Raw genomic sequence first — 14,430 nt, forward strand, 5'->3', positions numbered from 1 at the left:
GCTAGAGCAATCCTGCTGACCAAACCTCTCTGACTGCTGTAAGCATCCCACCTCCTCTCCTATACCTGACGGGCAGCTGCCTGTTCAGTGTAGAAGGGGGGAGGACTATTAGAAGCCACTGTGGAGGCTGGGCTGGCAGGATCACTATGGTGTTACTGCTGGGGCAGGCTCTCTGATGGCTTTAAGTACCCTGTATCCGCTCTGCACCAGACAGACAGTTGCCTGTCAGGTGTAGGAGGTGGGGGGGGAGTGTTTTGGAAGCCATCCAGGAGGCTGGGCCAGCATCCCACAAGACGACCTCCAGTTGCTTGGCTTATGCATTACAGCAGAGTACAATAACAGCTCACAGGCAGGGAAGGAGGGGGATGGGGGGGAACAACTGTACCGAAGTACCAGCAACACAGAACATCATGGCAGCTTGCTGACAGCCACATAGCAATCAGTGGGTGGAGCACATTTTACCCCTTTTGACCTCCTTAGGGGTCGAATTTCTAAAAATCCCCTCTTAGTGAGCATCTATGCCACAGTGGGAGTGCTCTCCCCGAATTTGGTATTTCTAGGTCCAGCGGTTTGGCCTGGGCATTGATTTTTACAGTGAGGGGACTTTCTTTTATATATATAGATGTAGACATAGTCAGTAGTAATGACTGTATTTGAACTATTTATGTTCCACCTTTCTTTGTGAAGCATACAGGACTTGTAACATTATCAATATGAAAAAGCCAGCTATCCTGCAGCAAAATATAATGACAACAAATATGGTCTTCCACACATTCCCACCATGCTGCAGAGGTTTCTGCATTAATTTTCATTTTAAACAAACCCATTATCTTAGTGCCTTTGATCATTTAGTGGACAAGCTTCCAAGAACTGATTTGCACCATTTTTTCCTGAGTAGTGTCCTGTTGCCTAGCTAGAGTAGCTGATGTGCCATGTCTATTATTTAAGTTTGTTAATAATTGTTCACTTTTGACCTTGTGAAGCATAGATAGCTCAGCAGGTAGCATATGGGATATGCTCTTTACTCTCCCATTTATTTCTGTTTTGGGCATGGCAGGTTTAAACTCTAATCAACACTAGGACTGATGATAAAACTGCAGTTTGTATGTTAGAAACAGAACTGAAACTTGTCTTATGTCTGTTGCTCTTATCTACCTGACTCCTGCCCTGCATTAGTATTTGAAATGCTTACTATGCTGATTTAGCTACTTGTTAAAGAGCTTCAATAGAAAGAAATGTGTGATAGGGTTAGGGTTTATCTCCTCAAGCAGGATTCTGGAGAGGTGATATGAAAATTAAACTAATAAATATTGCAATTACATGTAACTAAATATAAACACTGTGTACCTATAATAAGTTGAAAGCTTTCTGTTGACTTTGAAATCCTTCCTATTCCTTTTTGCCTGGACAGACAATTTTCTGTTCCTCACCTTCACAATAGAACCAAAATAAAGGACTAGCAGTGGTTACTGTACCACTAATTGTGAAATGCTGGATTGCTTTCACATAAGGGGCTATAATGATTCCCCACTTCCTACATTACATTTTTCTAGTTCTTTGGCTGGGCAGTTCCTTTTCTTGTTCTTTGTTTCATTGTCTGTCCCACCCATTTGTTTAAATGAATTAGCGATACAATGACCCAGCCTATGGAACTGAAGAACATAACATAAGAACATAAGAGAGGCCAATGTTGGATCAGGCCAAAGGCCCATCCAGTCCAACACTCTGTCACCCAGTGGCCAAAAATACCAGGTGCCATCAGGAGGTCCACCAGTGGGGCCAGGACACTAGAAGCCCTCCCACTATTGACCCCCCCCCCCCAAGCACCAAGAAGACAGAGCATCACTTGCCCCAGAGTCCCTATCTATACCTTGTGGCTAATAGCCACTGATGGACCTCTGCTCTATATGCTTATCTAATTCCCTTTTGAAGCTGTCCATGCTTGTAGCCGCCACCACTTCCTGTGGCAGTGAATTCCATGTGTTAATCACTCTTTGGCTGAAGAAGTACTTCCTTTTATCCATTCTAACCGGACCGCTCAGCAATTTCATTGAGTGCCCACAAGTTCTTGTCTTGTGAGAAAGGGAGAAAAGTACCTCTTTCTCTACCTGCTCTATCCCATGCATAATCTTATAAACCTCAATCATGTCACCCCTCAGTCGTCATTTTTCCAAGCTAAAGAGCCCTAAGCGCTTTAACCTTTCCTCATAGGGAAACTGTCCAAACCCTTTTATCATTTGAGTTGCCCTTGTTTAGTCTTTGTCTGATAATGGCACATGAGTAGGGTTGCTAGATCCCCTCGTCATGCAGGTGGGGGGATTGGGGGTCATTCTGGGACATCCCTGATACAACATCACCCAGAAGTGACATCATCACTCCAGAGAAACTCTGGTTTGAGGGCAAAACTCTATGGTAAACCCGGCTTAAAACCATCGAGTTTTGCCCTCAAACCAGAGCACCCTTGTGCGACGTCCCCAGCATGATGACGTTACTCCCGGGTGATGTCATCATGTTGAGTACATCCTGGAATGCCCCACCAATCTGCCCATCTGCATGACGAGGGGACCTGGCAACCCTATTCGTGTGCCATTATCAGACAAAGACCGAACAAGGATTTCAGTCATTCCTTCAGTTCTGTAGGCTGGGTCAGCATATCTCTATATACATTTAAACAACCAGGTGGGACAGACTGTGGATGTGGCTTTGGGGGGGCATAAACTCCCCAAACTGGGGACACCCCCACCCCGACCTGGGCACTGGCAACCCCACATATGAGAGGCTGATGATAATTCAAAATCAACAAACTGCTTTTTTTAACTTTTGAGGGGAAATGGTCAGGTAGGTATATCACAGAAATGAGGTTGTTGTTGTTGTTCAGTCGCACAATCAAGTCCGACTCTTTGTGACCCCCATGGACCAGATCACACCAGGCCCTCCTGTCTTCCACTGTCCTCTGAAGTTTGCTCAATTTCATGTTCGTTGCATCAATGACATCTCATCCTTTGCCGTCCCCTTCTTCTTTGACCTTCAATTTTTCCCAGCATCAGGGTCTTCTCCAGTACGTGCTCCCTTCTCATTTAGTGGCCAAAGTATTTGAGCTTCAGCTTCAGTATCTGGCCTTCCAGGAAACAGTCAGGGTTGATAGGCTGCAGGCTATGCCATGGAGGGCCACCCAGGATGGACAGGCCACAGCAGAGAACTCAGACCAGGTGTGATCCACTGGAGAAGGAAATGGCAACCCACTCCAGTATCTTTGCCAAGAAAATCCCATAGACAGTAACAAAAGGCTAAAGGAAATGAGGTAACTTAGTATAAATATCAACAGATAGTTTGTCACAATCAAGTAGCTGTTTTGTTATACAGACAGGTCTTTAAAACTGTGGAAATCACTGCTTAAATAAGCAAGGATAAGCTTCTTTGTCTCAAAATACTTAAGTTAGTGAAGGCAGAGTGAGTTAAGCAGAGTGAGGGGAGCAAGGAGAATCGTGAAGTAGGGAGTAGGATGATTAAGGTGTGTGCATGATCCCTATTAGGTGTTTAAGAAGAGAAACTGGAACTTAACACCTAATAGGGATCATGCACGCACCTTAATCATCCTACTCCCTACTTCATGATTCTCCTTGCTCCCCTCACTCTGCTTAACTCTCCTTCACTGTTCTGAATTCTCAGTTGTCACTCCTAAATGTCACTCTCAGCCGTAGAACTCCATTTGAATCCATTTATTGCTTTCATACCAAGCAGTCTCCCTTGACTAGCTTTTATAGGCATCTGTTGGAAGGTCTTACTTGCACTCAACTGCTAAGGAGTAACCTCGCAGCTACGCATCATCAGCAAGCAGCTGGCTTCATGTAGGGTTGCCACGTGAGCCCGACAAGTCAGCAGGGGACTTACCAGGAGGATCAGGGAGAGGGGAGGGAAGAAGCGCAATTGGACTCCAAAGTGAGTTCTGGGTGAGCTGGCCATCGCATTTAGAGGGACTGCATTCCTTTTAAGTGCCCTCTCTCCATTGGAAATAATGGAGGGTGGGGGCACCTTCTTAGGGGGCTCATAGAATTGGACTCCCTGGTCCAATTTTTTTGAAACTTAGGGATTTTTTTGAAAAGAAGCACCAGCAGCTATGCTGAAAATTTGGTGCCTCTACCTCAAAAAACAGAGCCCCTCAGAGCCCCAGATACCATAGATTGATAGGGTATAATGGAGCGACCAGTCTCCATAGAGTATAATGGAGTGCTTAGCAGCCATTCCTCCCCACCCCCGCTTTCTGATAGCCCCAAAGCAGGGGGTGAGGCTCCAACTGGGGGATCCCCCACCCCCAACTAGGGATTGGCAACCCTAATGTCAGGTCAGGAGATGTGCACCTTGTCTTCTCTTCTGAAGCTCCATTCTAAGTCTTAGTCTCCAGCGCTCAAAGGGTGTGGGTTAAACTGGAAGGTGGGTAACAACCACCTAGGTTTCATCTGTTGGAAGGAAGCTGGAAGGTGCTACTGCCTCTGCATCAGCTGGCTGTCAAATCTGACAAGTCTGCAGTTCACAGTTCTTGCTTGCTGGCTTTTGCTGCTTCAGAGTTGGATACAGAGGACTCTTCTCCTCCTGAGGCATCATCCTCTCCTGATTGACCCATGACACACCACTTTAAAAATAAAATATGTATCCCAATTCTGTGCAGAGTTCATTCCATTGCATCATTTTTAATGGACTTACATCCACCAAAGTTTGCACTAGATTAGACTGCTGCTGAAACTTTGAGCTCACTTAGAAATATCTAACAAATTATAACATATTTGTAAACATATGATATAATGGTGCACTGGGAAGAGTGAACTTAATGATTCCAGGCCTCCTGCTAAAGTGCAGGGGGATTCCTAATATCTAGGCTCATTGCCTGCCAAAAAAAGCTCTGGCTTAACCTGTTGCACTATTATACCATTCAGTCTGCAATCACATAGTGCATACATCGATTTTTTGCTTTTTAATTATTTTTATTACAGATATTGTTATTGTTTTCTGCCTTTGGAGATTCCCTTTCGTCACCATGCTTAGTAGCTAATTATGGACCTGTCTTCCATGAATTTGTCCTGTCACCTTTTAAAGCCTCCTATGCTTGTGTTCATCACTGCATCTTCTGCCAGTGAATTCCACATTTTAACCACTGATTGAGTAAAGTACCACTTCCTTTTGTCCGTCGTGAATATACTGCCCATAATCTTCATTGGGTGTTCCTTAGTTCTGGTGTTCTAGGAGAAGAAGTTTTCTCTAGTATCAGAAGTATAGTTTCCAAATCACAGGAAGTGATGGTATCGCTTTCCTCTGTTCTGGTTAGACCTCACTTAGGGTATTCTATTCAGTTTTAGGCACCACAATTTAAGAAGGATATAGACAAGCTAGAACGTGACCAGAGGAGGGCAACGAAGATGGCGAGGGGCCGGGAGACCAAGTTCTATGAGGAAAGGTTCAAGGAGCTGGGTATGTTTAGCTTGGAGAGGAGACAACTGAGAGGTTATATGAGGTTATATGATAACTGTCTGGAAGTACTTAAAGGGCTCTCATATAGAGAATAGTGCGGAGTTGTTTTCTGTTGCCCCAGAAGGTCAGACCAGAACCAATGGGTTGCAATCTAATCAGAAGAGTTTTCGGTTAAACATTAGGAAGAACTTCCTGGCAGTTAGAGTGGTTCCTCAGTGGAACAGGCTTCCTCAGGAGGTGGTGGGCTCTCCTTCTTTGGAGGATTTCAAACAGAGGCTAGATGGCCATCTAGCAATGCTGATTCTGTGAACGTAGGCAGATCATGAGAAGGGTGGGCAGGAAGGGTTGCCTCAGTGCTTAGTTCTTGTGGCCCTTTCTTACACTCTCATGGAAATGCTAATTGACACTTTTGGGGTCAGGAAGCAATTGTTCTCCAGGCCAGTTTGGCCAGGGGTCCTGGAGGGTTGTGTTTTTTTGCCATCTTCTGGGCATAGAGCTCATTGGGTGTGTGGCAGGGAGTAGTTGTGAATTGGACTAGATGATCCTGGAGGTCCCTTCCAACACTATGTTTCTATCCGTTCTGTCTGCTTCATGCATAATTTTATAAACCTGTATTGTCTCCACCCTCAGTTGTCTTTTTTTTTTCTAAACTGAAAAATCCCAGTCCTCATGGGAAATCCCTTAATCATCTTGGTTGCTCTCTTCTGAACTTTTTCCAGTTCTGCAGTGCCCTTATGAGATTCAGTGACCAAACTGCACATCATATTCCAAATGAGGTCACACCATAGATGCATTGTAATACTGACATTTTTATTTTCAATCCCTGTTTAAATAATCTCCAGCTTTGGTTCGCCTTTTTCACTGATGTCACGCAGAGTCAGCATTTTAATTGACCTATCCACTGCTACCCCAAGGTCTTTTCCCTCTCAGGGTCACTAGATTTTGGCTCCATCAGCATATTCTTCAAAGTTGAGAGTTTTGTTCTAGTGTGTAGTATACCATACACTTAGTACACTGAACTTCATTTGCCATAGTGTTGTCCACTTGCCCAATTTGGATAGAACCTCCTGGAGCTCTTCACAGGCTTGGTTTTAATCATCCTGAATCCTTTTGTAGGCTAGAAATATGCTCTTAGTCATAGATAACAAAAAAGCCTGCTTGCTTATTCTGTTGTCCAGAAAAAGACAGTGGTTCTTCACATTTTTTATGTAGTCTCACTGGCTTCCTTTTTTTCTTTGAAAAATCAGCACATTTTATTTAATAACTGGGAAGAGAAAATGTTGTGGTAAGAGAGACAGATGGCATGTTCACAAGAAGAAGCATCTTATTGATTGCTTTAAAAAAATAATAATCTGCAGGGGCAGTGTAGGAGCAGAAGGCAGCCAAGGAGGACTTTGGTACTGCAGTATTATGAGGGAAAAGTTAAAAGATTGTAGCTTTATTGCAGATACCAAATCCAGAAAATTCTTTTCATTGTAAAGCATGTAATGTAGATGGATAGCCACAAACTCTCTAGCGAGTTCTGACATAATTCTTTGTGGATTCATTCCTGTGGAAAATTGTAGGTGAATCAGAATATGACATCATTACTTAATGACTGTATACATGGGCAACCGTTAATTGTCGGATTTCTAGAAATTTGAATGTGGTTCCATCTGCGAATTCCAGCAGTTTTCTTCCAAATCTTGCTATGTGTAATTTAAGTTGTGTTCTTAGATTTTCTGACCAAGTTGTGATATAAGATGATGGCAGTTTAAGCAGTGGGCACAAATAGGGAACAGCAAGAACCAATGTTGTGCTGGGTGTTATTGTAAAGCACAGAGGTCTGAGGATAAGGGGTACATTACTAGCCAGAACACCTTAAAAATGTGGTATGTCCATGGCCTGGTACCTCCCAATACCTGAATCTTAGGGCTGGGAAGAATACACAGGGAACATTCTGTGTATGTCAAACAACTCTTCATAGTTTTATGAAAGCATCCTCTCAACTAATTTAAAGGAACTTTGAAATCTTTTGTAATTTTAACAGAAACTATCAAGGTCTGGGGACACTGCTCCCATTTTGCAGTGAGATTTAGTTACTGTTTCTGAGGTAATTTCTGGTTGCATTTCCATGATTAGAATTTACAAAGATTCATCTCTCTCCTTATTAATAAAAGTGATTTTGGGTGGCAAAGTTCTATGCACGCCAAAATCAGTTGGCCGCCTGAACTGCCATACCAAAGGCACTGCCTACGTTGGCTGGCTGCGTTGCGGGGTCCCGCCCACACAAGCCCCGGCCACCAGCTTGCCCTCAGTATGCACGGAGCCGCTGGATGTAATGCACAGTCCAGCGGCTGGACACTTGGCCAAGCCCCTTCCTCCCACCCCCGCGCCAGTTGTCGTCACCCCCAGCTGACTTGGCGGCCAGCCTGCGAGCACATGACGGCTGGCGCACTGCAGGGACGAAGAGCCGTCCAGGCAACCTGGAGGCCGCTGGACGCAGCATGGCCCAGTGGTATGGGGAGGGCGGGGGGGACGGGCCTCTCTTTCTTCTGAGATGATGGGCATTCTGGCCCCTTCACTGCCCATGAGGTCATCGGCCCGAGCCTGCTCTTGCCACCACCAGCGCAGCCGTCGTGGCCTGCCAAGGCCCGAGCCACGTCAGCAACCAGGCTGTGAGTGGGCGGGGGCTGGTGCGCCGCCTGGCCAAAGACCCGTTAAGCCAGCCTGGAGACCGCCGCATGCAGCATGGCCCCGGGGCCTGGGGAGGGGGGAAAGTGGGCGGGCCTCACTTCGATCCGATGTTATGGGTGACCTGGCCCCTTCACCAGCCGCAGGATGAGCCCGGGCCTGCTGCCACTGTGTCTGTACTTGCCTGCCGAGGCACGCAGGCAGCCAGCCTGCATGTGGAAGGGTGTTGGCATGTTGTTGGGGTGCATGGCCGTCGAGGCAGCCCGGAGGCCCCCGACCGCAGCCACTCAGGAAGCCAGTCACCGCCCACCGACCCCGAGGTCTGCGGAGGTGGGAGAAAGCGCGGGACGGGACCCCCCTGTCTTTCTAGAGCTCGTTGTCTTCTCCCTACAATGGGCTTCCCTCCTAGTTATATATAATATTGGCTGTGCTGTGCACTCCATCAGCCATTGGCCCATCAACCACCACTCAAGAGTACTTCTGTGTCATTGGCTGGGGACTGGGGCCACTCCTCTTCCCTGCCCACTGCCGGCTTGGCCACTTTCCCCTGTCAGAATAAACTGATGAAGACGATTCTCCTGCTTGGCTCCTCCGCGGCTGGCTGGCGACTGAGGTGAGTCACCAGCTGTCAAACCATTCTCTTCTCTTCCTGCTGTGGGGCTCACTTTCCCCTCAGTGGCTGTTGCTAGGCAACCATCTTGATTGTGTCAGTATAAAGGCAGGGGCAGGAGGCCATTTCCAGGCCTACTTTGGCCTTCGTGGGGAACGTTTGGGGGCCAGTCCTAACTAGGGTTGCCAGCTCCAGGTTGGGAAATTCCTGGAGATTTTGTGGGGGAGTCTACAGAAGAGTTTGGGGAGGGGAGATGCCTCAGCTTAATAGAATGCCATAGAGTCCACACTCCAAAGCAGTTATTTTCTCCAGAGGAAGAGAGAAATCTGTTGTCTGGTGATACCAGGTGATCTTCAGGCTCTACCTGGAGGTTGGCTACCCTAGTCTTGGCATCACCCTCTGGGTGACTTGATGACACATGGCTGGCATGATTTAACTAAGCCTGGCTGCTTGATCCTGTTCACCACCAGGAGCCCCCTAGGACAGCCAGCGTGGTATAGCAGTTACTGCTTCAGAGCAGGGTCTGCCAGACCCAGGTTCTTGCTGCGGAAGCTGAGTGGGTGATTTTGGACCACTCACAGACTTTCAGCCTAGGGCTCACTTTCCCCTCAGTGGCTGTTGCTAGGCAACCATCTTGATTGTGTCAGTATAAAGGCAGGGCAGGAGGCCATTTCCAGGCCTACTTTGGCCTTCGTGGGGAACGTTTGGGGGCCAGTCCTAACTAGGGTTGCCAGCTCCAGGTTGGGAAATTCCTGGAGATTTTGTGGGGGAGTCTACAGAATAGTTTGGGGAGGGGAGATGCTTCAGCTTAATAGAATGCCATAGAGTCCACACTCCAAAGCAGTTATTTTCTCCAGAGGAAGAGAGAAATCTGTTGTCTGGTGATACCAGGTGATCTTCAGGCTCTACCTGGAGGTTGGCTACCCTAGTCTTGGCATCACCCTCTGGGTGACTTGATGACACATGGCTGGCATGATTTAACTAAGCCTGGCTGCTTGATCCTGTTCACCACCAGGAGCCCCCTAGGACAGCCAGCGTGGTATAGCAGTTACTGCTTCAGAGCAGGGTCTGCCAGACCCAGGTTCTTGCTGCGGAAGCTGAGTGGGTGATTTTGGACCACTCACAGACTTTCAGCCTAACCTCTTTCACAGGATTGTTGTTGTTTTTTTGCTCCCCGATGGGGAATTTTTTATTGCATTTTTATTAAAACTACAAACTATAACAGAAATAAGGAAGGGGACTACATTTAAGGGGATAAAGAAAAGATACCCACTACTGACTAAAAACCCAAGAGAGGAGATCTTCTAATCAGCTTAAATACACATCTAGTCTTGATCATATTAATCTCATTACAAACTGAGTCACATAGTCTGTTAACTTTTCCCACACATTAAATTTAACTGATATCAGGAAATACCCCAAAGCATCTCAATTCAAAATTTTTCAAAGGCACCATTCAGAGTCCTTCAGCCTTCACTTCTTCTTGTCCAGTCTTTTCTGCAACTTATAAGGACTTTTAGGAGCTGCTGCCCCTTTCTCAGACAGAGAGTCCTCTCTGGAAGAACCCGAGTCCAGCTCGCCACTGGACTTGCTGTCCCCTTCTTTTTCTTCCTCCTCTGGCCCTCCCAGCTGGACTCTTAAAAATTCTCTTGAGTGGTGATACACTGGGTCATTGATGTCATCTGCTCTTTAAGATTATTCATTTGGTCCAGCATGTGGCGCATGGAGTCTGCCAAAGTCTTTGCCGGCTCGTTTTTGGGCTCTCAGTTACTTTCGCTTTCAGATGTTTCTCTTTCTCCGTCCTCTTCCCCGCCATCTTTTTCGCTTTGTTTACTTTCTCAAACTCTTTGAAAGTCTCTGAATGTGTGCTTAAACGCTCGCACTTGCCTTGGTAAGTACTCCTTAGCAGTTTTAACCTATACTTCTGCCCCCCCCCTCAATCGCTCTAAAGTCTATGCGTTTAGGAGGCGTCCCTCCCCCGCTCGCCTTATCTTCTGTTCCGTGGGGTGGGGGTGGGGAGCTTCTTTTCTTTTTAATCAATGCTTAACGACTCACGTTCATAATCGGTCCACAGACCTCGTTTACACTCCATTTCACGCTCGATCTCCTGCGCTTGCCCTGGTCAGCGTCACTTAGTCCATTCGGTCTCTCAGCATGAAGAACCATCAGAGTGGAGAGGTGCCTCAATTCTCCGGCATTACGCCATCGAAGAGGCAACCTCTCCAAAGCTCCATAGCCAGGGTCCCTTCAGCCGGGTCCCTGGGGGAGTAGTGAGCCTGCACACCCCCTCCTTCAGCTGGAGCGCAGCCTCACCCCCGGGAGGTCCGGGAGGTGAGTCTGCTAGCGTGCCGCCATCAACCGGAAGTCCTCTTTCACAGGATTGTTGTGCAGATTGAAAGGGGGAAGGGAGAATGATGTGAAGTGCTTTGGTCCCCACTGCGGAGAAAGACTGTACTCTTCCTAGGTAGAGGGTGCAGGGAGGGGGAGGAGGTGGAAAACTGAAGTCAGAGGGGCAGATAAACGTAGGTTGACAGTTGACTGGAAAGGAGATTGGGTTGCCAACTGCAGGTTGGGAAATTCTTGAAGATTTGAGGGGCAGAGCCTGGAGAGGGTGGATTTGAGGAGGGGTGGGACCTCAGACAGGTACAGTGACATATACTCCATACTCCAAACCAGCAAGTTCCTTCTGGGGAACCATTGTTGCCAATCTCCAGGTGAGGGCTGGAGATAATTCAGAAGTAAAATTGCTCTCCAGATAGCAAAGATCAGTTCCCCTGGAGAAAATGGCTGCTTTGCAGGGTGGACTCTGTGTCATTATACCCTGCTGTGGTTGCTTCCCTCCTGCTTGGGTCTCCACTGCAGAGAAAGACTGTACTTTTCCAAGGCAGAGGCTGCAGGGAGGGGGGGGGGAGAGATGGAAAACTGAAGTCAGAGGGGCAGGTAAAGGTAGCTTGACAGTTGGCTGGGAAAGAGATAGGGTTGCCAACTGCGAGTTGGGAAATTCCTGGAGATTTGTGGAGTCGAGACTGGAGAGGGTGGGGTTTGAGGAGGGGTGGAACCTCAGACAGGTACAATGCCATAGACTCCACCCTCCAAACCAGCCATTTCCTCCTGGGGAACCGTTGTTGCCAGTCTCCAGGTAAGGGCTAGAGTTCACTCAGAATTACAACTGCTCTTCAAATAGCAGAGATCAGTTCCCCTGGAGAAAACAGTGGACTCTATGTCATTATACCCTGCTGAGGTCGCCACAGCAAATTGATGCTGAGTGCCCAAGGTCGGGGCACCCACCCAGAGCCTCTTTCTAGAGCTTGTTGTATTTATTTCCGTAACGGGCCTTATTCCTAGTTATATTATAATGGTGGTGGTGGTGAGAACATGCCAGATCTCCTGGATGATATCACATACAAAATCTGTAACAAAATCCTTTGAGATCTTATCCCCACCCCCCTTGTGCAAGTAAAGTACAAAAAATGTTTGTAGTTATCGAACTCTATTCTGGGCAGCCACCTTCAGTTCATGCAGGTTGGCATTATGGCCCAATAAGCCTGGCCAGCATTCTGAATGAACTGACTGTGTATCCTAAGAATGTGTTCCATGATTTTCTGGGACTCTGCGCTAGACAAACTGTGGAAACAGTTTTCTGAAGGAAGAAAGTTTGAGAACCACTGAGTTTTTATATCATTTTGAAGCTGTGCAGAAACATTACATGGAGTCTGGCAAACGATTTTTCAGTAAAGAGTTACAGTTGTGATATAATGTTTTTGTGTTGTGTAAGCAATTGTAGTGCCACTTCAAAAACAAACAAACCCATGCATACAAAATGTTACAATAGAATTGTCCTTAGCTAATTTATTCAATCCATGTGCTACAAAGAGAAGTTGTTACCATGGGCGTATGTACTCAAGATTCAATTTTTACATTTTTTTTTTAAAGGGGAAATCCCTTCCTTCTGAAGAAGATCAGTCATCTTAACCCAAATCTGATTTTAAAAAGGAAGGCTAGATGTTTACTGGCTTCTGAGAGAAGTTGCCAGCCTAATGCAAAATATCTGGGTACTGGATTTTAACAACATTAGAACAGACTGGTTTATAATATTGTTTTCTCTTGCAGATATTGCAGTAGTGGAGATGAGCGATGCCTTCCGCCAGCCCTCTCTTTTTTATCATCTGGGAGTCAGAGAGAGCTTCAGCATGGCAAACAACATTATTCTCTACTGTGACACAAACACAGATTCTCTGCAGTCACTGAAGGTAATTGATCTCCCTGTAGAACAAAAAAGAATGGAACCTGAGAGTCATTCACCGTAATTTCCCATTGCACAGCAAGACCTTCTGTACTCACACACTTCTTAGTATTGTTTATCATTATATTTTATCAGTAGTTAGCAAATGACTCAAGATGCCCCTTGTATGGGGTGCAAGATCTCACACAGAAACATGTTATGGTATTGGATCCTTCAGCTCCTCCCCCTCCTCAGAAATATTCAGCCCTTGTTTGATCCAGAAGAAAGTATCTTTTATTCCCAGTGTAGATTTCGACCATCATTCTGGCCATAGAAGCATCCATAAGTGAAAGTGTGACTGTCAATTCATAAGCAAATCTTCCTAGTTCTGTATATGAATACATAACATTTTTCTTATTTCTTACCCCATCAGTATGAGAGCAGATCGTGCAAGTGTTTGGAAGCCTAGGTTTGGGGGAAAGGAATTAAAGAAACTTGTCTCTGTTCTAGAAGGCCTCACAACATAAATAATTTGGGAAGTAAAAGATGTGTTAAACAAAGTAAAAATTAAACATGTCAGGAGTCAGTAACCTTTTATAATAAACAACAATGCTGTGTCAAAATTCAAAGCAAAAGATGAACAAGAGTCTGCATAAGAAAACCTATTTGTTGTTGTTGCCTTCAATCTTTCCCAGCATCAGGGTCTTCTCCAGTGAGTGCTCCCTTCTCATTTGGTGGCCAAAGTATTGGAGCTTCAGTTTCATTATCTGGCCTTCCAGGGAACAGTCAGGGTTGATTTCTTTTAGGATTGACTGATTTGATCTTCTTGCAGTCCAAGGGACTCTCAAGAGTCTTCTCCAGCACCATAGTTCAAAAGAATCTATTCTTCGGCGCTCGGCCTTCCTTATAGTCCAACTCTCGCAGCCATACATGACTACTGGGAATACCATTGCTTGGACCATGCGTATTTTTGTTGGCAGGGTGATGTCTCTACTTTTTATCATGCTGTTTAGGTTCGCCATCACTTTCCTCCCAAGGAGCAGGCGTCTTTTAATTTCATGGCTGCAGTCACAGTCTGCGGTGATTTGATGACTAGGGAGCCATGTACCTGATGTTATCTGCAGGTCGTCTTGAAGAAACAGGCTCTGAAGAACTGCTCTTCCAAAAGCAGCATCAGTTTTAGCACAGTGCATCACCACCAGGAACTTCTCAAAGGCTGAAGTCAGTGAACCAATAGCAGACCTGCAGAGATATGTCACCAAGTATCTGGAGAAAGTGGCAGAATCAGGAGCCATAATGACCCTTTCACAGTACTAGCTTGCTTGATACGTTCGCATCAAACTTTAAAGCCAGGCATCTTTCCCGGCATTTGAAAGACATGTTTGCACTCACTGGAGAAAACCCTGATGCTGGGAAAGATTGAAGGTCAAAGAAGACGGGGACGGCAAAGGATGAGATGGTT

At 46.2% G+C, this 14,430-nt stretch overlaps 1 protein-coding gene across 1 annotated transcript in view; it reads left to right on the top strand.

Annotated features, from left to right (window-relative positions):
• The window catches only part of LOC107117647 (mitogen-activated protein kinase kinase kinase 5-like), a 155,628-nt gene that overhangs the window by 31,088 nt on the left and 110,110 nt on the right, over positions 1-14,430 (top strand). The window contains 1 exon segment of the mRNA XM_015419802.1: positions 12,857-12,996. Coding sequence (XP_015275288.1) covers positions 12,857-12,996 — 140 coding nt within the window.

Source organism: Gekko japonicus, unplaced genomic scaffold (assembly GCF_001447785.1).
Source record: "Gekko japonicus isolate JY-2015 unplaced genomic scaffold, Gekko_japonicus_V1.1 scaffold2191, whole genome shotgun sequence".
Lineage (NCBI taxonomy): Eukaryota > Metazoa > Chordata > Lepidosauria > Squamata > Gekkonidae > Gekko > Gekko japonicus.